Source organism: Salmo salar, chromosome ssa09 (genome assembly GCF_905237065.1).
Source record: "Salmo salar chromosome ssa09, Ssal_v3.1, whole genome shotgun sequence".
Taxonomy (NCBI): Eukaryota; Metazoa; Chordata; class Actinopteri; order Salmoniformes; family Salmonidae; genus Salmo; species Salmo salar.
This window is the reverse complement of record NC_059450.1, coordinates 115,778,952-115,802,951: the sequence shown is the minus strand read 5'-3', so window position 1 is coordinate 115,802,951 and position 24,000 is coordinate 115,778,952. Positions and strand designations below refer to the sequence as shown.

General features: G+C 45.2%; 1 protein-coding gene across 4 annotated transcripts in view; it reads right to left on the bottom strand.

Moving 5' to 3' along the window:
- The window catches only part of LOC106612396 (neuronal PAS domain-containing protein 1), a 58,752-nt gene that overhangs the window by 11,320 nt on the left and 23,432 nt on the right, over positions 1–24,000 (bottom strand). For 2 of the 4 annotated variants that reach the window (XM_014213486.2, XM_014213491.2), the window contains exons 1-4: positions 23,809–24,000; positions 13,198–13,364; positions 11,540–11,778; positions 1,150–1,217 (exon numbers count right to left, since the gene is read on the bottom strand). The exon at positions 23,809–24,000 is cut by the window's right edge. In XM_014213486.2, the coding sequence (XP_014068961.1) occupies positions 1,150–1,217; positions 11,540–11,778; positions 13,198–13,292 (402 nt within the window). In that variant the 5' untranslated portion in view covers positions 13,293–13,364; positions 23,809–24,000. The remainder of the gene's footprint in view (positions 1–1,149; positions 1,218–11,539; positions 11,779–13,197; positions 13,365–23,808) is intronic. The other 2 variants (XM_014213487.2, XM_045724378.1) reach the window with 2 other exon arrangements.

The following is a 24,000-nucleotide window of genomic DNA, read 5'->3' as shown; positions in this document are numbered from 1 at the left end:
GTAAACACCACCAGCCTTTCCAGAGAGTCAACAAGGCACATTAAACACAGAGCAGGCAGACACCAGCAGAGCTCTTTAAATCAGTGTTAATAACAGTAGGACAGCGTGGTGTTTCCTGTTGTGTTGTGTCTGTCTGCTGACCAGAGACACCGGTAGGTAGGTAGAGACAGAGGTAGAGCCAGGGAGTGGTGATTATGATGGTAAGTGAAAGGTATACAGCCACCCCATTAGGAAGGACTCCTTTACAGAATAATATTCCTCGTAATAACAAGCATTCACACAAGTGCGTAGTGGCGGTGTGCTGGGAAGCTAGGGCCACTTTGCTGAAGAAAGATTGCTGTTTTGGCAGCGGCGCTTAAAGTGGCGGTAATTTATGCGACTGACACATTCAGTATGCAAATGCGAGTGGCCGGGGTGTGGGGAGCGGCGAGCCCGGCTGAACGGCGGAGAAATAAAGTGCAATTATCATGCTATTACTGACAGAGGACGGCAAGAGGAAAGAATCATAGCGTTTTCTGAAGCCCTAATTTGATTTCTATCAGCGCTGTTCCTCCTCAGAACGTTTGGCGCAGACGGCCGTCTTTTGTCTTAGCATACCTCTGTCATTTAGAACATTCCATACACCCCTCTGTCACCCCTCTTTCCCTCTCACGTTCTATCGCTCTCTTTCTCTTTTCTGTCCACTGCAGTCATTTGTCGGTGTTTGATAGTAATACGGCGGGGCGATGTTTTTGTGTTATTTTTACAATTGTTGACTGGCTGGAGGGGCCGTCAGAGAGGGTTCAAGCATGTCTTTAAACGCAGGAGGAGACGTAACACAGAGAAGAAGCATCACACTGTCACACTGTCACAGGAATAAAGATGGCTACCGTGTCCCACTAACAATTACAGCATCCTGTGACAATAATAACATTTACATGGTTGAATATTTGAATATTTTTGGAAAAACATTTGAATAGATTAAACGTGTCAACAAACAAAAGTTCTGAGAATTGACCTCTTGAATAACCTGGCTAAATGTGTACTATTATAAAATACGGTTTGTTCTCAATGACACGTTTATATAATAAATACATTTGAAATGAACCCTGTGTGTGTGTCTGCGTGTGTGTGTCCGCGAGTGTGTGCGTGTGTGTGTGTGATGTTTACCTGTAACAGGTGTGCTCCCAGGTGCTGTTCGAACATGTCAGTGGCCAGAGAGTGGGAGGAGCGCCGCACTGCAGGGACACAGATCGACACACACTGATCAACACACACTGATCAACACACATCAGATCCACACACATCAGATCCACACACACTGATCGACACACATCAGATCGACACACATCAGATCAACACACACTGATCGACACTCATTGATCGACACACGCTGATCGACACGCACTGATCAACACACATCAGATCCACACACATCAGATCCACACACATCAGATCCACACACATCAGATCAACACACATCAGATCCACACACATCAGATCCACACACATCAGATCAACACACATCAGATCCACACACATCAGATCCACACACATCAGATCCACACACACTGATCGACACACGCTGATCGAACACGCTGATCGACACACACTGATCAACACACATCAGATCCACACACATCAGATCCACACACACTGATCGACACACACTGATCAACACACACTGATCGACACACAGTGATCAACACACATCAGATCCACACACATCAGATCCACACACACTGATCGACACACATCAGATCCACACACATCAGATCAACACACATCAGATCCACACACATCAGATCCACACACACTGATCGACACACATCAGATCCACACACATCAGATCAACACACATCAGATCCACACACATCAGATCCACACACATCAGATCCACACACATCAGATCAACACACATCAGATCAGATCCACACACATCAGAATCCACACACATCAGATCCACACACATCAGATCCACACACATCAGATCAACACACATCAGATCCACACACATCAGATCCACACACATCAGATCCACACACATCAGATCCACACACATCAGAGATATGAGGCAGCTAATCACTTTTAACAGATGCTTCGTTGTTAGTCTGCAAATAAAAGGGATACTTTCAATATATATATTTTTTTATAGTAGTTTGGTTGATTTAGCTGCCCTAAGGGAAATGGCTGTTTTTAACGCACACACAGGCAACCAGGCACAGACACACACACACACACACACACACACACACACACACACACACACACACACACACACACACACACACACACACACACACACACACACACACACACACACACACACACACACACACACAGCTTCACCACTCCTAATGCATCCCAAACACAAGCTATCACAGAAGCATTGCCATCAAAGTAGAGCTGTTTACGGAGGTAATTACAACTGAGAGAAAGAGAGGAAGACAGAAATAGATAAAAGGAGATAGGGAGAGAGAAACCAAAATAGAGAGTAACGGAGGGGGAGGAAGATGGATAGAGATTGTGTGTGTGTGTGCGTGCGTGCATGTAAGAGAGGGAGAGAGAGAGACCGGGGTTAAATCCACAATTCCCGTTTTTACCATTTTATGTCAAATTGTGAGTGTGTGTGTGTGTGTGTGTGTGTGTGTGTGTGTGTGTGTGTGTGTGTGTGTGTGTGTGTGTGTGTGTGTGTGTGTGTGTGTGTGTGTGTGTGTGTGTGTGTGTTTGTTTGTGTGTGTGTGTCGCTCTGCCAGGTTTTTTTTTTTTAACACTGCATTCTGAGCAGGCAGCGGCATTGTGTGTGTGTTAGTGTGACTGAGTGAGTGAGTGAGTGAGTGAGTGAGTGAGTGAGTGAGTGAGTGAGTGAGTGAGTGAGTGAGTGAGTGAGTGAGTGAGTGAGTGAGTGAGTGAGTGAGTGAGTGAGTGAGTGAGTGAGTGAGTGAGTGAGTGAGTGAGTGAGTGAGTGAGTGAGTGAGTGAGTGTAGGGATTGCCAGATATCCCTGTCCATGTGTCGTTGCAAGGCTTTGGGAAATCAATACATGTTATGACAGCAAAATGAAAGTGCTGTTCTGAGTTACAACTGAACACAGAGGTGGGGGGGGGGCACACATCCATCCCCCATCCGTCTGTTCATCGTGTCCCTGCCATCGATCAGCCAACAGAAGAGAAGACATTCCTTTAGACCTGCACACACATACAAATACCCCCCCGGCCACACGCACAAACACACTCTCTCAGAAATAAACAGTTGCCGGACAAAGCCCCAGTGCCTTTGTGAGATTGGGGTCCCCATGTGTGAAAGCTTAGGAATATCAATGAGGCTGGTCCATTCAGGCTGAAAGGGGGTCTGGGGCTGGGGACCTTACAGCCACAACTCAGAAGCTAACCCAGAGGGGGATGGGACCCTGTCGCTCTGCCTGCCTGGACCCTAGTGGGGCTACGGGAAGAGGGCTGGCCCACTGGGGGTCTGGTACCAACCCCCATCATCATAACACACAGCACCCCCCCCCCCCCTCCCTGGAGAGGCTGCTGGTGATCAGTGGCGATGAATACTGTCAGGGGGCCGGAAGAAATGGTGGATGTGACATGAGGCCAGTGGGGCTGACGGATGAGTCTACACACAGATCCATTTACTACAGTCACTCCACCGCCTGCCTGCCATGCCTGGCGTCACACAATTGGGCGGCCAAGAAAGCAAAACAGCCTCAACAGGGTGTGTCTGTGTGTGTCTGGCCCTGTGTGTGTGTGTGTGTGTGTGTGTGTGTGTGTGTGTGTGTGTGTGTGTGTGTGTGTGTGTGTGTGTGTGTGTGTGTGTGTGTGTGTGTGTGTGTGTGTGTGTGTGTGTGTGTGTGTGTGTGTGTGTGTGGTGATGTTCAGGGGCCTTATGAAGGTGCAGGGTATCTCACCCTGAGAACAAAGATCCTTCTGTGTTAGTGGAAATAAGGGTGTGTGTGTGTGTGTGTGTGTGTGTGTGTGTGTGTGTGTGTGTGTGTGTGTGTGTGTGTGTGTGTGTGTGTGTGTGTGTGTGTGTGTGTGTGTGTGTCATAGGAGAGCTCTTGGGGTACCTTCTATCACATTGACTTTTAATTAGCTTGGCTAGATTTGCTATCCGTGGTTTAATTTCATTTGTGGAATGGGATGAAGCGTCCACGTTAATTACAGTGTGACTCGCAGGTCAATGTTGGGGTCTTCCTGATGTTCCTCACTGATAGAAGAGAGAAATTTGATTGCTTGATATTTATGCTTCTGTTCTATACATAATTTAGTCCAAGTTCACTCACCCCTCCCCCACCTCTCTTTTTTTTTTTTACTTTCCACCCCATAGCTGTCGACCTTTAAACCTAGTTATGATGTTACCATGGGAACCAAATAAGGTCAGGTTCAAAATTATTGGAACCCTTGAAAAAGATAAGCAAAAAAAAAACAAGTTTAATAAATAATCCAAATACTGAACTATATTGTATGCATGCAACAACAACAAAAACGGGACTATTATATTATTTATACCAATACAATCGCTCAGATAAAGAGATTTAGTTTAACAAGTCATATTTAGAGTTTCTCAAAAAGATAAGGGTCAACATTATTGGCACCCTGTGTTCAATACCGTTCAATACCGTTCAATACCTCACCTTGCGAGGATAACGACACTGAGCCTTTTTCTAAAAACCAAATATGAGATTGGAGAACATACAGTGCCTTCAGAAAGTATTCACACCCCTTGAATTTTTCCACAATTTGTTGTGTTATAGCCTGAATTTAAAATGAATGAAATGTAGATTTTGTGTCACTGACCTACACATAATAACCCATAATGTCAAAGTGGAATTATGTTGTAAGACATTTTTATAAATTAATTAAAAAGGAAAATCTGAAAAATCTTGAGTCAATAAGCATTCAACCCCTGAGTTATGGCTAGCCTAAATAAGTTCGGTATTAAAAAATGTGCTTAACAAGTCACATAATGAGTTGCATACGAAGATACAGGCATCCTTCCTAACTTGCTGGAGAGGAAGGAAACTGCTCAGGGATTTCTACCTTGAGGCCAATGGTGACTTTAAAACAGTTAGAGTTTAATGGCTGTGATAGGAGACAAACTGAGGATGGATCAACAACATTCTAGTTACTCCACGATACTAAACTAAATGACAGAGTGAAAAGAAGGAAGCTTGTACATAATTAAAAATATATTCCTAAACATGCATCCTGCAATAAGGTACTAAAGTAAAACAGCAAACAATTTGACAGAGAAATGTACTTTATGCCTTGAATACAAAGCATTATGTTTGGGGAAAATACTTATGTGAATACTGATGTCATTGAGATACCTGCCTGTTTGCCTATCTGTGTATGACCATTGCCTGCCTGTGAACACGATTCCTGCCTTCTGCGAAGGCGAAATAAACACCTGTCGCACTCTGCGCGTGAATCTACAACTTTTTCTCCCTGAGTATTCATTACAGAATACCTTACCTCTGTAATGAATACTCAGGGAGAAAAAGGTGGAGGTTCACGCGCGGAGTGCGGCAGGCAATGGTCATACACAGGTAGTCAAACAGGCAGGTGAATCAAAACTAGGACTGAAGGCTATAACTGGTTCTCACAAACGAGCTTGGAAAAGGCTTAGTAGAGTCAGAACGAACAATACCTCACAAAGGCACAAACAGAATGAACTGAACTAAATAAGGAGCTGATGAGACCAGGTGAGTAACTAACAGGTGAAATCAATGAACAAAAATGAAAGACGGGGCTACGTTCCAGAACACAAAGAAAAAGAACACAAGGTTGACTAAAAAAATAAATACAGAACCTTACAGGTATTGTGTGTAGAGGGGTGATAAAAAAAATATATATTTCATCTATTTTGAATTCAGGCTGTAACACAACAAAATGTGGAATAAGTTAAGTGGTATGAATATTTTCTGAAGGCACTGTATCAGGAGGGATCTTAGACCATTCCTCCATACAGAATCAGACCAGATCCTTGATAACCTTCACCTGCTCTTCTGAACTGCCCTCTTCAATTCAAACCAAAGGTTTTCAATGGGGTTCAAGTCTGGAGACTGAGATCGCCATTGCAAAATGTTGATTTTTTGTTGTTGTTGTAGCCAATAAACCATTTATTTGTGGATTTTGATGTGTGCTTGGGGTTATTGTCTTTCTGGAAAATCTACAAGCGGCCAAGTTTTATCCTCCTGACAGGACAACCTTTTTGGCAAAAATGTCCTGGTATTGGGTAAAGTTCATGACCTTAACAAGGGCCTCAGGACCAGTGGAAGCAAAATAACCCCATAACGTTGAAGATCCACCACCGTATTTTACAGTAGGTACAGGGTTCTTTTCTGCTTATGCATCCTTCTTTCGATTTCAAACCCACCCTGCCAGTGTGCGTGGCCAAAGGGCTCTATTTTCATGTAATTTGACCATAGCATCGGTTCCAATCCAAGTGCCAATGCCGTTTAGCAAACTCCAGGCCTTTACATTTGTTGGATGACATGAAAATAGAGCTCTTTGGCCACGCACATCTTGTAAAACATTTCAGAAAATGACTCAGTGAAAGTTATTGAAAACTGGGGTGGCAGTCATTTTGACCCCTATATTTTTGAGAAAAAAATATTACTTAATTGTCAATTTTTTTAAGCATACAATATAACTCTGTATTTTTTGTTGTTGTTGCTCATCTTTATCAAGGGTGCCAATAATTGTGGACCTGACTGTAGACAACATGTGGTTCATCTCTTTCTTTTTCTCATTTTTTTTACTCAAGTTTGCTTATGCTAGTTGTCTTTTCATATGTGAACCTCATCACCTAGCAACTTGTTTACTGAACTCCAATTTTGATGACTATCCAAGAGAGTGTGTGTGTGTGTTTATATGTGTGTGTGTTTATATGAGTGTGTGTGTGTGTGTGTGTGTGTGTGTGTGTGTGTGTGTGTGTGTGTGTGTGTGTGTGTGTGTGTGTGTGTGTGTAGTATTACCCCTGTAAGAACAGACAGGGTTTGTAGACAACAGACAGGAGGGAAATAGCAACCATAATCGCAACGTCCTTCTCCACCGCAATTATCCTCTCACTCTGCAATCCTTCTCTCGCTCCCTCCCTCTCTCTCCCAGTTTCTCTTTCACTGTCGCTCCCTCACTTCTTCCGCGGTCGAACATAATTTGAGTGCAATTAACTTCCCTTAAAAGCCACCGCTGCTTTAAACGCTGAGAATTAGGTGGGAGGCAGACATGGAGAAAGTGAGGGAGCGCGACGGAGGAGAAGTGATGAGGAGACAGTAAGACAGAGAGAAAGGGAGAGAGAGATGACAGAGACAGACAGAGAGAGACAGAGAAATGCGAGGCAGACAAAGTCAAAGTCAAGAGACAGCTAGAGAGAGAGAGAGACAGAAAGAGGTGAGTTTGACCTCACAAACAGTGACAAAGTATTTTCCGATTGGTCCATGGTTTCTGTTTCGGTGTCTTTAGAAGATCTTAGAGGCTTGTGTTGTAGAGTCAGCGTGTTCTGTCATTAGACAAAATCTCTACAATATTGTAAAACTGCAAAATACTCAGATTCTTCGGGAAAATAGACAGGTCAACATTTGGCATTTCTACCGGGTGGAAGTCATATCTGAAAGAGAGATTATCTCTCAAAAGCTCAAATCACCTGTGCATAAACAGTAGTCTTGAATAATACATGAAATTAAAGGTTCAGGACTAATGCACTCCACTGTAGACCCAACCTACACCACACACACACACACACACACACACACACACACACACACACACACACACACACACACACACACACACACACACACACACACACACACACACACACACACACACGCGCACACACACACACACACACACACAAATGGGTGAAAAAGCATCACTACACATCTTTGAGAGATTTTACTTTTCCTCAGCTGGTCCTCTCCCTTTCTACCACTCCTTCGTTTTCGTCTTCCACCACCCATCCATATATCTCTCTCCTTCTCTTCCCTCTCTCTCGCTGTGTGAAGGTCATGCAATTGATTTTCCTCTGTCTATTCATTTTTCAAGATTGGCTTTGAAACGTGGGAAGCAGACAAAAACCACACTGCCCCCCCCTCTCTCTCCCCCCGTGGCCCTCACCCACCCCAACCCCCACCGCCCAAACCCCGGGAGGAGGAGAGGAGAATGACAGAGGAGGGACGCCACTACAAGAGTCCCCTTCGGGATTCCGTCTGGACACATAATTCCACATTCCTACAGTGGAATTACAGCCACGCATCACACTGTAGGTACTTCAAAGTCTAACTACAGGTACCATGATGCAACAGCAGGGTTGGGGTTTAGAGGTTTTTGGACCCGTTACAAAATGGACCTGGGGCTTTCCCACCCAGACCCGATATGCATTAATTAAATGTTAAAATATAGAGACCCATTTCGAACGACCCGTGGACAACTAGACCCGTTCCGTATAGACTTGGTCGGATCCAGACCTGGTTCTATACGAATGAGGGAAGCAGCAGAAAATAAAATGTTTAAACTACTTTATTAACCGGAGCTAACAGAGCGTCAGAGGAGCGAGAGAGAGTTGCCACTCTAGCAGGCGGGGGAGAGGCCGTACTGTGAGCGAGTGACACAGGGAGCAGGGAGGAGGGAGGGAGAGACGAGAGAAGAGAGACAGCAACCAACCAAGCTGCCTCGCGCTATAGTAGACTAATAGCTGCCATAGCTAGGTTATTTATCATCAAATAGGATTACATAGTCACTATCGTGACTGCATCAAACCGGGAGTAGCTAGTTAAGCTAGCTAACGTTAGCTAGCTATGCTAATTGAGGCCTACAGTTACAAAATAACAACAACTCCATTCAGAATACTAAGTAGCAGCCTACCTGTTGCCTCTTGGTCGCTGTAGCCTATCCTTCTCCTTTAACTTGTAATTACATCTTCCACTGATTAGATCCAGTATCTCCTAACTTTTGCCACATACCAAAGCTCTATGACTCTAGCCTGTAGCCTATTGCTGCTTTGATGAAATGGGCCAACAACAACAAGAAGAACAAGCTACATGCACCATGCTCCACTCTAGTTTAAACCAAGAGCAGTCAACATAAATTGTAACATTTCTCTCTCTCTCTCTCTCTCTCTCTCTCTCTCTCTCTCTCTCTCTCTCTCTCTCTCTCTCTCTCTCTCTCTCTCTCTCTCTCTCTACTGCAGCAGTCGTGTTCGGATCTGTACAGGGCCTTCCGGACAAGTCAGTTAAAATTACACACACCCAAGACTCGTGACAATCATGTCAGATAGCTAGCATAGCTAGCTACTCCCAGACCTGTGACATTATTCTGAATTCTGGGTCCCAGGCCGGGTGACGGTTATTCGGTTACCAGGTGGATGATCTTCATTCCAGCATCATGTCCAACATGTGTGGGCGTCATACTTTCATGTTTTCCCGAAGGCTGATATGAATAGAATAGAATTGCTTCTTTTTTTCCCCCAGAGGGAACTTCAGTATAGATTTCAGAAACAGATCAACGGTCAAATGTACTGCACGCTGTACATACAGCAGTGTACCGTACATTCCAAAGTCAATCCATTGAGGTGCATTTGTAAGGCTCTGTCAGAACATCTGCTAGTGGATTTAACGTGTTTCCACAGGCACGTGAACGTCAATTGGCGATTGATCGAAGCACTGAATAGATAGACGTGCTTTTCAATGAGATGTCCACATCCTCCTTTCACCGGGCCTCTTCCAAGGCCGGATCCTCGGAAAACATATCCACCGAACAACGGTAAGAGTATAATCGTATACAGTAACTCTACGAGTCGTTCAAGGACTCCCTTGTAAAATAAGCAAATGTGCGGTCATAGGAGAACTAGACTGTCATTGTTTGTAAGGTACGTGATATCGATGTTCACGTCTTATACAGTATCAATGAGATATGGGTTTGTCTCATTTCAGGAGGACTTGCTGAGAGTAACGGGGACACACACACTGGTGCAAAAAATGATAACGCACCCACACAGACAAACACTTCTGCCACCATTGACACACCCCCACACACACACACACGCACTCCTCACAGATGCTCTTATAAAACGCGCGCGCACACACACACACAGGCACGCGTACACATACACACCTAATTGTATCTGAGTTGTTCCCCCTCTGTAATAGTAGCAATTAGACAACCCTCATAATCACACTCTCCTCGTTATGTAGCTAATTTCTGTAATTACAATTCGCACCAATAGGCTCCTCCTTCCTTTGTATGTCCTCTCTCTGTCTCCCCGTCTTTGTGCATCTCTGTCTGTGTCTCTCTCTGTTTCTCTGTCTGTGTCTCTCTCTGTTTCTCTGTCTGTGTCTCTCTCTGTTTCTGTCTCTCTGTGTCTCTCTCTGTTTCTGTCTCTCTCTGTGTCTCTCTCTGTTTCTGTCTCTCTCTGTGTCTCTCTCTGTTTCTCTGTCTGTGTCTCTCTCTGTTTCTGTCTCTCTGTGTCTCTCTCTGTTTCTGTCTCTCTCTGTGTCTCTCTCTGTTTCTGTCTCTCTCTGTGTCTCTCTCTGTTTCTCTGTCTGTGTCTCTCTCTGTTTCTGTCCCTCTCTGTGTCTCTCTCTGTTTCTGTCTCTGTCTGTGTCTCTCTCTGTTTCTGTCTCTCTCTGTGTCTCTCTCTGTTTCTGTCTCTGTCTGTGTCTCTCTCTGTTTCTGTCTCTCTCTGTGTCTCTCTCTGTTTCTGTCTCTCTCTGTGTCTCTCTCTGTTTCTGTCCCTCTCTGTGTCTCTCTCTGTTTCTGTCCCTCTCTGTGTCTCTCTCTGTTTCTCTGTCTTTCTGTGTCTCTCTCTGTTTCTCTGTCTCTTTCTGTGTCTCTCTCTCTTTCTGTCTCTCTCTGTCTCTCTCTCTCTGTTTCTCTGTCTTTCTGTGTCTCTCTCTGTTTCTCTGTCTCTCTGTTTCTCTCTCTGTTTCTCTGTCTCTCTGTTTCTCTGTCTTTCTGTGTCTCTCTCTGTTTCTCTGTCTCTCTGTGTCTCTCTCTGTTTCTCTGTCTCTTTCTGTGTCTCTCTCTCTTTCTGTCTCTCTCTGTCTCTCTCTCTCTGTTTCTCTGTCTCTCTGTGTCTCTCTCTGTTTCTCTGTCTCTCTGTGTCTCTCTCTCTCTCATTCTGTCTCACTCTCTGTCGCTCTCTGTCTCTCTGTCTGCTCTATCTATCTCTCTCTATTTATCTCGCTGTCTCTCTCTCCCTCTGTCTCTCTCAATCTCTCTGTTTATCTTTCTGTCTCTGTCTCTCTGTCTGTCTCTCTGTCTGTCTCTCTCACGCTCTCTGTCTCTCACTCTCTGTGTGTCTCTCTCTGTCTCTGTCTCTCTCTATTTCTCTTTTCTGCGATGAGGGGGAGCTCAATAAGGTGTACTATGTGAAGTGATGTGTGTGTCTGCGAGGTGCATTGGGTAAGAGAGGGACTACATAGAATAGTATAGTGCTGTTACAATGCTGATGCACCTACAGTACAATTTGTGAAATGCTTTTGTTGCAGCATCGGCGACTGAGTTTTCCAGTCATTTCAGGTTAAGATCATGGGTAAGCTAAGAGTGAGGGCTCACCTTTGCTGCAGTGGTTCTCTCCTTCCAGCAGGGGGCACCAGGGCGGGTCTCCCTGGCTGGCGAAGGTGCGCATGTGCAAGTAGCTGATGGTGAGGCGGATGACCGAGGCCTTGTCCAGCTGGCTGGTGATGGCCCCGGGGAGAGGGAGCATCTTGGCCAGCTCAAAGAACTCAAAGTTCTCCTTGCCGCGACGGGAACGAGCAGCATTACGAGACTTCTCCTTCCGCAGGTTCTGCAAACTGGAGGAGGAGAGGAAAGGTCCGGGGGAAAGGGGAGAGGGGAGAGATAGCAAAGAGAAGGTAGAGGAGAATTCTAAGTGAAAAGGGTGTGTGGTTCATGCCAAAACCCGAAATGATAAAGAATCCTAATTGACCGCAGAATGAAAACCTGTGGCTTGGTCGTGTACGCTGACGATGACCCGAGAATAGTCCTTTAAAAGGCATATAATGACACCCGCAATCTTAGTGAACCAATCTCAATTCTAATTTGTCTCCAGCAGATTGTCTGTCTGTGTAATTCCAGACAGAAAGTGCTCTATCTCCCAGGCTCTATTCCCCTGTCCCACTGGTACACACATGGCTAATACACAGCACAGCTAGTGCGTCTGCTTCCAACACACACGCACATGTACACACACACACACACACACACACACACACACACACACACACACACACACACACACACACACACACACACTCTCTCTCTCCCTCGCTGTCTCACACACAGCCATGCGACTGGCTGGCAGGTACCGGGCTGCAGCGGTGATTGAGTGATCAATGGGAAGAGGAGGGGCCGTGTGGCAGAGGGGGGCCTGGGCTCAGGTAGCCTGTCTCTCTGATTGGGTATCGACTCCCCTCAATGGGGCCTGAGTGGTAGAATTATGTTGTCACGGCGACTCCACAGTTTGTGTCTGTGGTAGAATAAAGAAACAGCATTTCTCCTCCGTGTCTGTGACATCGATTCTCATTCCGGGCCTGCAGACTGCCTGCCATGGGAGTTAGGGTGTGTGTGTGTGTGTGTGAGAGAGCGAGAGAGAGAGAGAGAGAGAGAGAGAGAGAGAGAGAGAGAGAGAGGGCAATAGAGAAAATAAAACGTGTGTGTGTGTGTATGTTTGTGTGTTTTTGCATGCATGTGTGTGGTATTTGTCCTAATCAGCCAACACGTTCGTGTTTCCCCGGTCGGTCTGCGTTCTCCAGGGTGTGTAAACAGCTGTGTTTAGAATAGCTCTGTCCTCCACAACGTCTCATTATTATACGAGCTCAACTCGCCAGAAAGGACAATCAATACTCACCCATTGATTCTGCTTAGTTTTTATATCCGCCAATAAATGACCGTCCCATTAATAATTCCATCCAAATGTACGTAATCTCCCACTAAGGGAAAAGGATTAACAGCCATGACACCCAAGGCTACAGAGCAATAACCATTTTACCATACAGTACAGAGTGTGTGAGAGGGTCTGTGTGGATGTGATCGTTTAGAATATGAGTGTTTGTGTGTGTTAGCACACAATGCAATGCTATTATATGTGTGTGTGTGTGTGTGTGTGTGTGTGTGTGTGTGTGTGTGTGTGTGTGTGTGTGTGTGTGTGTGTGTGTGTGTGTGTGTGTGTGTGTGTGTGTGTGTGTGTGTGTGTGTGTGTGTGTTTTTCTCACCAGGGCAGGGTGGGGGGTTTGGCCAGTAGTCCCTGTAGGAAGTCCCACTCCACGCTCACGCACTTTCCCTCGCTGACGAACGGCATGGTGGCCATCCTCCAATCACACGCAGCCGCCACCGCTAACGCAGGCCGCGATTGGCCGAGGCTGTGACAGGCTCAGACCCCCTGCAGTAGTGAGGAAGCGAGAGAGAAAGACAGAGACACAGAGAGAGACAGAAAGAGAGAGAGAGAGAGAGAGAGAGAGAGAGGAATAATTATGCTTAGTTAGGTGTACATTTCTCTATAAAAGCTTTGAAGAACGTCCACTGTGCTAAAAAAAAAGCCATTCACTACAGAAGTCTCACTCCGGTTAGCAAAGACAGGGCAAAGCAGACCCCCTTCCCCCAATTCCCCTGTCTCCCCACACACACACCCTCTGGCTCCCAGTTCTACCAGCGGTGCCAGTTGGCTGGCCTCCCTCTCCCCTCCCCCTCTCTGCCTCTGTGCTCTGGTGACCTTTAAAAGGTCAGCGTGGCCTGCAGCAGCCTGGTGTCCTGCCCTGCGGCCAGGGGTGCCCTCACTACCGCTGGGTCAACACTATCATGGGAGGGGAAAAATAATAGGTAGAATAGGGTCAGGTTGGGGTAGGGAGCTGGGATATGGGGAGCCAGACCTGAGTTTGACATTTCAATGAAATTACTTTCTATTAAATCTAAAATGTTGCGTAATTTGGTGAGATGTTTAAGTAGTCTGTCCACAAGAGAATACTTTCTAGTGCATTTTACATGACTGTGACAATTCCCAACCCGGCATCACATCAGTGTAGAATCTCTGTAGCCGACACACTGTCCCTGTGCAGTGTGTAACAATGACATTGTACATCACCTTCCCCAACCTGGCTGGCTGAGTACATTGCATTGTGTGAGGGGGAAATAAAAGTCACACAATTGATCTCCCCCTCCCACACACGCACGCACGCACGCACGCACGCACGCACGCACGCACGCACACACACACACACACACACACACACACACACACACACACACACACACACAACCCCTCTGTCTCGTACCTGTATGTTTATCTCTTAATTGACCCAATCTGTCCTTATCTAATCTGAGTCTCTATCGGCCGTGCGTCTCTATCTCTAAAGACAGAAGCCAGGCAGCACATCAGCAGTGGCGTGGGCCGTAATGGACGGTAATTATTCAATCAGCTTCATAACCTTGTCGCAGGTTGGGATGCTACTAATGCACTCTCCCAAATGGACCGCGGCACCGGCCTCCGACTGCAAATGTTCTCTACAGCACCGTCACAACAAGCTGTATGTCAACTGTATCATCTGTGGAGGGTTATTGAAAACAATGAAAGCTTATTCCGATATAAAACAGGCTCTAAACACACCGCAGTAGTCTTGCCAAAACAACTTGACTTTGGTATACCGGACGTAAAAGTATTATGGTGTGTGCACGCGTACGTGTGCATCCAAAACAGCCCCGTGCGGGACATGTGCATGCATGTGCTTACATCTGTGTGTACGTCGGTGTGATACCTCATGCTGTGCTGCCCTGCTCTCTGCTCTGTGGCTGGCTCTCACGTAGACAGCACAGGAGGGAGTGCGTTCACCAGCCTCTCCATCGGTTGGTTGGTCGTTGTGTTAGTTAGTTCGTTTGGCTGCTCGGCTGTTTTGTTTTCAGCGGGGACGTTTAATTAGGGCCTCCAGCTGTCAGAGGTTCGTTAAAACGCTCCGACCCTCCCCGCAGAGCTCTGACTGGGGGAGTCGGGCAAATGAACACATTTAAGGCAAACAGCACGCAGACAATTGCCTGCTGGAATGCCACCGGCTCCCCAGGCTACAGGGAAATGGCTGTTTTATGCCTCGCATTTCTCCCCTGGAGCCCCATAGAAGACCTGGCCAAGGTTGGCGGGAGCTGGGTCTAAATACCAGCTAAGACCCCCACCCACTACACTGGACACCTCAGGGACACAGTCAGCCCTGGTAATGTCAGTCGGAATAGAATAGGATAGGATATGATACAATAAAAGAGAAGGGAATAGAATGTTTGGAGTGCCACTTTAGCCGGCTAACATTGGCCTGTGCAGCGATATTTTTTATTTAACTAGGCAAGCCAGTTAAGAACAAATTCTTATTTACAATGACCCCGGCCAAACCCAGACGACGCTGGGCCAATTGTGCTCCGCCCTACGGGACTTCCAATCCCAGCCGGCTGCGAAGCAGGCTGGATTGGAACCAGGTACTGCAGTGACGCCCTTAACACTGAGATGCGGTGTCTTAGACCGCTGCGCCACTCGGGAGCCCCGAAGTTAGACCGCAGGCTTTGACATCGGGAAAGACAACAGCCGCACCCCTCTCCTTATCTTCCCATTAGCCCTTTTTCTGCTCCTCTTACCACGATTAAATACTGTCTGTCTGTCTGTCTGTCTGTCTGTCTGTCTGTCTGTCTGTCTGTCTGTCTGTCTGTCTGTCTGTCTGTCTGTCTGTCTGTCTGTCTGTCTGCTTTTAAATGTTTACTATACGGTATGACTGGTCCCTCAACCACCCGACGGGACAGCTATTTCCCATCTCACGAAAGGAGAGAAAGCAAGCGACCGTAGAGGTGTGAAAATGTCCAAACTGTACAGAGGCAGAAACTCCTCCATATCAATTATGTAGACTAGAGCAGTATTTTACTTCTATTTTCTTCCGGTGGGGGTTATTATCACATTGGTGAATAGACCTTGATGAGTGGCTGGAGTGTCTATAGCTTCAGTATTCTGCTCTTCCAAGGGTTAGACTGCTTATTATGCCCCCACACGGCTGATGGTGGAACATTTGGAAGTCAGATGTTTCTCTATTTACTTTTTAATTCAACTGCTGATCAATCCACGGCTGCACTGGATCGCTGGACATTATGATTTCTCTCTCCCTCTCAGGTTCGGTATTCCGGTCCTCAGACGGCAAGCCATCTCCACGTCGAAGCGCCGGCTCCGTCTGACCTTGACGACTCCGGATCAAGGTTCTCCCCAACTCTCAAGGAATTAAGCGCTTCCCTCCTCCCACTGCACCCTTCCCTGTCCTCCCCAACCCCCACCCGGGTCATTAATTATATAATGGAATCAATACGCTGTTAGATTAAACAAGAGTGACCCTGCCCACCCCCAGGTATCATCACGGCAATGAGGAGGAAAGGAGGGAAGGAGGGATGTAACGGAACAAACGGTGTGACCACGAGGGAACAAGAGCAGTTGGGGTTGACCATTCCTAAACAGGCCCTACCTATAGCTGAATGACCACAGAACCAAGAGATCTACTGTGGAACCTTCCAGAGAGAAGGATGGATGGAGAGGACGGGGGTGGATGGAGAGATAAAGATAGAGAGAGGGATGGGTATAGAGAACGAGAGACGGGAGATATAGAGAGAGGGGTGGAGAGAGAGGAAAAGGAAGAGAGGGAGGTGCGCTAATGTTCACGTCTACTAATCGATAGCTCTCTCCCTCCTCCTCTTTCATTTCATCGGGGCCTCAGTAGGCTTTCTTTGATGTCCTAGTCCTCACGGACACGCCGCAACAGAAAATCCATGCTTTTCCACGATGATGATCCACTGTGGGCTGGAGCTCTGAGATAGCATGGTAATACTGTATGGGAACACTGTCAACACACCACAGACCCACTTTAACAGCCGTACATGAAAGTAGCCCTGACGGCCGGGAGATGAATATCAGAGAGGGCCTAAGCAGCATAGATATACAGAAGAATAGGTAAAGGCTTCGTGAACGTAACGAAAAGTGCGATATCAAGTTGAAGTGGAACTTGTGAGTCAGAACTGGGAGAAAATCAACAAAGATCTCCTAAACCGTCCGAAAGGAATAGAGAAAGGACTTAGGGAGATAGAGAGAGAGATGCATAATGTTGCTGTACCTACGCATTGTTATCTGGGAACAGTTTTAGAAGAAAGACACTAAATCCACTTCCCTCGGGCAGGAAGAACATCACCACTGACCTCTAAATAACCACATGCCATAGCCCAGCACACAGTGTAATGCGCGGGGTGACTCATAACCCCGCAGTTATATACGCGGGGCGGGCGGGTTTAGGGTCATGGAATATTGTGTGGGTGAAGGGCGGGTAGGTGGCGAGCGGTTTGAATAAAGAGAAAATAATGCATAAAAAAATGTACAATTGTTGTGCAATTCATATCTATAGGCTACATTGACGTTTTTCATTCATTATTTTTATCTGGCATTAGTGCATAAGCCTTATGTTTAGAACCTAACTGCATGCGCCCACCAGATACACCCCAATCGCCAAATGCTTTTGGGAACTTGGGCAGAGAAAGTGAATGGGAACTGTTCAGTGCATTTTCTATATTTGCGGGTTTCAGATTTTCACTTTATCACGTATAGTCGGGCGGTCGTGGATGCACAAACAAGCTGACCTGTGCATCACTAGCACACAGGGTCACACACACACGCATACAGTATGCACACACACACACACACTGCAAGTGCAGACACATTAACATATACATTCAAATAGAAATACATGTATACAAATGTCAGAGTTCAGTCCAGTATCAGTTGCTTATAAGGGTTGTATAAGTTGTGTAGCTGTGTCCAGGGCATAATGGATGTCAGTGTACCTGCCCTGTATTTGGTTTAGTACATGCATGTCTATTTACGTTGTCTGTTTTTTCTTGGTACTGATCTGTATTTTTGTGGGGGCAGTATGTAAGAGTGAGCGAGAATATTTACGTAATTTCTTGAGTGTGTGTATACTGTATCCTTGTCCTTTTATGTATAGTACAATATTCTAAAGAGAGTGTGTTTGAATATTCTCAGTGCATTTATACTGAACAAAAATATAAATGTAACATGTAAAGTGTTGGTCTCATGTTTCATGAGCTGAAATAAAAGATCCCAGAAATGATCCATACACACTTAAAGCTTATTTCTGTAAAATGTTGTGGACAAATTTGTTTACATCTCTGTTAGTGAGCATTTCTCCTTTGCCAAGATAATCCATCCACCTGACAGGTGTGGCATATCAAGAAGCTGATTAAACAGCAGAATCATTACACAGGTGCACCTAATTTATTATTTATTTTATTTTATTTCACCTTTATTTAACCAGGTAGGCTAGTTGAGAACAAGTTCTCATTTGCAACTGCGACCTGGCCAAGATAAAGCATAGCAATTCGACACATACAACAACACAGAGTTACACATGGAATAAACAAAACATACAGTCAATAATACAGTAGAACAAAAGAAAACAAAAAGTCTATATACAGTGAGTGCAAATGAGGTAAGATAAGGGATTTAAGGCAATAAATAGGCCATGGTGACGAAGTAATTACAATGTAGCAATTAAACACTGGAATGGTAGATGTGCAGAAGATGAATGTGCAAGTAGGGATACTGGGGTGCAAAGGAGCAAGATAAATACATGCTGGGGACAATAAAAGGCCACTCTAAAATGTTCTGTTTTGTCACACAACACAATTCCACTGGATGTCTCATGTTTTGAGGGTGTGTGCAAATGACATGCTGACTGAAGGAATGTCCACCAGAGCTGTTGCCAGAGAATTAAATGTTCATTTCTCTACCATATGCCGCCTCCAACGTCGTTTTAGAGAATTTGGCAGTCTTTCCAACCGGCCTCACAACCGCAGACCACGTGTAACCACTCCAGCCCAGGACCTCTACATCCGGCTTCTTCACCTGCGGAATCGTCTGAGACCAGCCACTCAGACAGCTGATGAAACTGAGGAGAATTTCTGTCTGTAATAAAGCCCTTTTGTGGGGAAAAACTCATTCTGATTGGCTGGGCCTGGCTCACAGTCATGTGAAATCCATAGATTAGGGCCTAATGAATGTATTTCAATTGACTGATTTCCTTATATGAACTGTAACTCAGTAAAACCTTTGAAATTGTTGCATGTTATGTTTATATTTTTGTTCACTATATATACTATTCATATTGAGGGATTCCTCACGAAACCCAGACCAAAAAATACCATGATTTGGGGGATTTTCACAAAATGTAATCCATAGAATGGTCCTTTGGAGGAAGGATTGTTTTTAAATATTAGAAATGTGTATATAAAAGCAGAATTGAAAAATAATTTATCAAAGTTTATGACATTTTGGCCTTAGCCAGGCCTCCTTTAAGACTCCATAATGTTTCATCTGTAGGTGCTACAAAGCAAACATTGGTATCATATGAAGCTTTACCTCTTGCTCTGTAATATGACTAGTATTTCCATTTCAATAAGTCTTTTTTTTAAGTCTTTTTCCGCGGATTAAAGGCTGTGGGAGATGACAAAGTGCACATAAAAAATAACATGTACCGAATAAAAAATACAAGTTAAATGGGTTTCCATCGCATTTTCAACTCTACTGATGGTTTGGTCACAAACATAATTGTGTTATACAGTATAGCGGATGTGCCCATTCTGGTCTAGGGACGTGCGCTCTAACCAACAGCTCACAGATACAGTGCAAGTATAGCCTACATGATGAGATTATTACGGACAAAAGATGATATATTTTTGGGTCAAACGGCAGCCAAGCATCGATCATCATGTCACCAGAATAAGACCCTTGATATTTACTGGAAAGGAGCATCAAGCTCACCACCTTGTGAAGTTCATCGTAACTTATTTTATCTATAGTGTAATAAACTGCAGCTTTCCCAATTCCTAGTGGGAGCCTGGGAGGACCACACAAGATATCATTACTGCGATATGATGGTAATTATATCAATATTTGCACATAAAGGCATTTCCTCTGCCATTTCTCGCATAATTCATTTTACAGACACAAAAAGATCCCACCTTGTCTAGGGTATGTCGTTTTGTCGACATTTGGAAAGTTTACCGACGAATGTTCTGTTTCCATCAGGTTAGTTGGGACATTTTTTATATCCAACATGTACTTTACTCACGTAAAAAGGTTGGATGGAAATCTGGTCAGTGATACTATAAATATCTGCAGAATAAACTGAATGATGCATATTGGAATGCGTCTGTGTATGTGCACCTTTTTCGTGTAAGAGGGGACGTGTGTGTGTGTGTGTGTGTGTGTGTGTGTGTGTGTGTGTGTGTGTGTGTGTGTGTGTGTGTGTGTGTGTGTGTGTGTGTGTGTGTGTGTGTGTGTGTGTGTGTGTGTGTATGTATGTATACTGTTTAAAAAAAGGTGTATATCTAGAACCTAAAAGGGTTCTTCAGCTGTCCCCATAGGATAACCCTTTTTTAAGAACCTTTTAAGGTTCCAGGTAGAATCCTTTTGGTTCCAGGTAGAATCCTTTTGGTTCCAGATAGAACCCTTTTTGGTTCCAGAACCGTTTTGGGTTCCATGTAGAGCCTTTTGAAACCCTGTCCACTGTACAGGTAACTACCAAAATAAAGGAAACACCAACATAGAGTGTTTATAATAGGGCGTTGGGCCAAGATGAGCTACCAGAACAGCTTCAATGTGCCTTGGCATCGATTCTACAAGCATATGGAACTCTACCACGAGAAATTCAATAATTTGGTGTTTTGTTGATGGTGGTAGAAAGCGCTGTCTCAGGCACCGCTACAGAATCTCCCATAAGTGTTCAATTGGGTTGAGATCTGGTGACTGAGACGGCCATGGCATATGGTTTACATCGTTTTCATGCTCATCAAACCATTCAGGGACCACTCGTGCCCTGTGGATGGGGGGCATTGTCATCCTATGGGAGCATAGCCATGGCCTGCTCTACATTTTTATACATGATCCTAAGCATGATGGGATGCTAATTGCTTAACTAACTCAGGAACCACACCTGTGTGGAAGCACCTGCTTTCAATAAACTTTGTATCCCCCATTTACTCAAGGGTTTCTATGACTATGGCAATTACCTGTATGCATGTGTGTGTCCGTGTGTGTATATGCGTGTGTGTACATGGGTATGTATGCGTGTCTGCATCCGTGCTTGTGTATGTGCGTGTACGCGTCCGTTGTGTGTGTGTGTGTGTGTGTGTGTGTGTGTGTGTGTGTGTGTGTGTTATGTATGTGTGTGTGTGTGCGTCCGTCCGTGTGTGTAAATCTTCGGGCCATGGCTCCCTGCAGGGCAGTGTGTGAATGACAGCAGGGGTTACGTAAGGAGCCACAGCGGGACAGAGTGGACAGACTGACCGGAGATCAGGTCAGCAGAGTGTGACACTAAACACATCTCACTGACACTGAGCTGACATCCTCTGTCACTGATGCAGCCACTGTCTGTCAACACGCACACACACTTCTCCCGATCGCTCGCTCTGTGTGTGTGTCAACAGTCAGACACCTCTGTGTGTGTGAGTGTCTGTCTATCCTCTTTGACGGTGAGTCAACAGTCAAACAAACCAGAACGTCAACCTGTCTGTCTAAATATCTCCCTCCTTCCTGACGCTAAAGAAAGTCTTCAGAAAAGAGCATGTCGATGACTACCTGATAGTCTTCAAACATGTCTTTCCCCATCCACAACTACCAACGCCATCCCAATGTCAACCTGTCAGATCTAGAATATCCGACCCTCTCTCTCCCTCTATGTGAATGTTGCCTCTCAGACCCCTTTCACTGCAATAACTATTGGAGGTTAGTTCATTGACATGTTATTCAACAGAGCAAAATATATTATGGCCTGGTTGCCCAAGAGTCTCTTCATATTATAAAAACGTTTCAAGTCGTTTTGTGGAGCTCGACTCCATATTTTCTCTGGTACAGAAGAGGACAGGGTCAAGAATGTCAAATCACCCAAACAGACAGATATAAAAAAAATCAACTCAAAGAAGACAAGTGCTGGTTTGAACACGGCCCACGGTCAACAAGGACTAACAATTAGCTATTACTGATTGATCGAGACAATGCGTGTCTTCTCCTTTCAGAGCCCATAGGAACAAGTGACGCTGTGGAAATTGCCTGCGTCTGTGATGCCAATAATGTCTGGACCCATGTTTTTTTTATTGATACAGACACAACCACCACAGCCCCGAAAGCATCTTCTAAAATCAACAGTTTTATTGGTCTATGAAGGGGTTGTGCGATACTGGGTGGAGTGGTTTCTCCTTGCACCTGCAGTGACTGAGCAGGTGGAGCCCTACAGATGGTGGTGGTGGTAGGATCATGTGCTGCTATACCTCACAACACTCTCACACAGCACAGAAACAGTCCATTGCTGTCAACAAACAACACACTCCACGAAGACGGACCAGGGACACGCACACCTGGGTAAAAACACTGGTCCCTGTGTTGTTTGCGCACACGCGCACACACAAACCCACACGGACATATACAAACACATTATTGCGCACACACACACACACACACGCGCGCACATTTGTTTGTCAATGCACCACTCTGTCTTCCCTAAGTCACCCCTCTCCTCCCTTTTATGTAGCTGTGCTGTGTCTCTACAAACACACAGCTAACAGAGCCTTAGACAAATGAAAGGCATAGTCTGACATAAAATACCTCATGATCCCTGTTCTTTTGTACGGTGTGATTAGATAATAACATTGGTGATATATTTACTATTTTACCATTAGGCACCAGATTACACAGGCATTTTGTTACAGTCAATTAGGGCCACCTGCTGTTCGTGCCCTAAAGAACTACAATCATCCATCCAGCCAAATGGGCTTTTCTCTCCTTCCTCTCGTTCCTCAGCTTACTAATACTTCTTATTCTGAACGAGCCACAGAAGACAGGAAATGTCATGGAAATGATGCTTTTCGTGGCCGAAGAATATGACATCGTTTATATATATATATATGTATATATAAAAAACGACGTCTTAATGATAACAGTAATAATACATGTTGACCGTTCAGCGCGCTGGCAGAAAATAAACAACTTAGGAAGTAAGTACTTTGCTTATGTCTTGTTGTGCCAGCAACTTTTATCCAGTTTATTTTAGAGAGTTACGGTAAATACACAGACAATACATCCAGTCCCGAACAGACAAAAAAAACAAAGCAGGTATTTACATCCAGGCACATTTATATCCAATGTGTTTTCCTTCACCATGACGTGAAGATGTCACATATCCATCCTATTCTGAATCTAAACTACACTACTTGACATTTCTTGTAACTATATTGTTTTCCTCTCCATTTTAAAAGTGAACTAATGATACACACTGATTTCGCCACAGACGCTCTCCGTCTGGTTCAAAGAGGAATATTTCCCACTGAATGACAGGTCACGGCTCAGACCCTTTTTTAAGAGCAGAGAACCATAATGTGTCTGTACTTATGACACCTTCCAAACTTTGCTTAGAATCGAAGAGAGTAGATGACACACAGAAAAGTGGGACTTCCCCTGAAACTCTCTGAAACGAGTAACTTTGTCATTCTAAAATACGTGACATCTTAGGACACTCGCAAACTGACATAACCATCTGACCATATAAAACTCACACGACTGTTGTAATGTCAACCAGTTGACAGTATTTCTACAGCATCACATCAACTTATCAAACAGTGGAAGTGTGTTTGTGTGTGTGAATGTGCGTGCAAGTATGTGTGTGTGTGTGTGTGTGTGTGTGTGTGTGTGTGTGTGTGTGTGTGTGTGTGTGTGTGTGTGTGTGTGTGTGTGTGTGTGTGTGTGTGTGTACACTGACCAGAAGTTGTTCCAGGATGGCCTAACCTGATGGGCATTTCCAGTGTTGACTCCTTTCCAGCGTTGAGTGCACTTACTCTCTCCTCTTCCTCCTCTTTCCTTCCTCCTCCTCTTCTTTAGACTCCTGTGCCCCCCAAAACGGCCCAGCTGGGGTCCCTTCTCCCAAAAGCACTGGGGCTGTGCTGGCTGGACC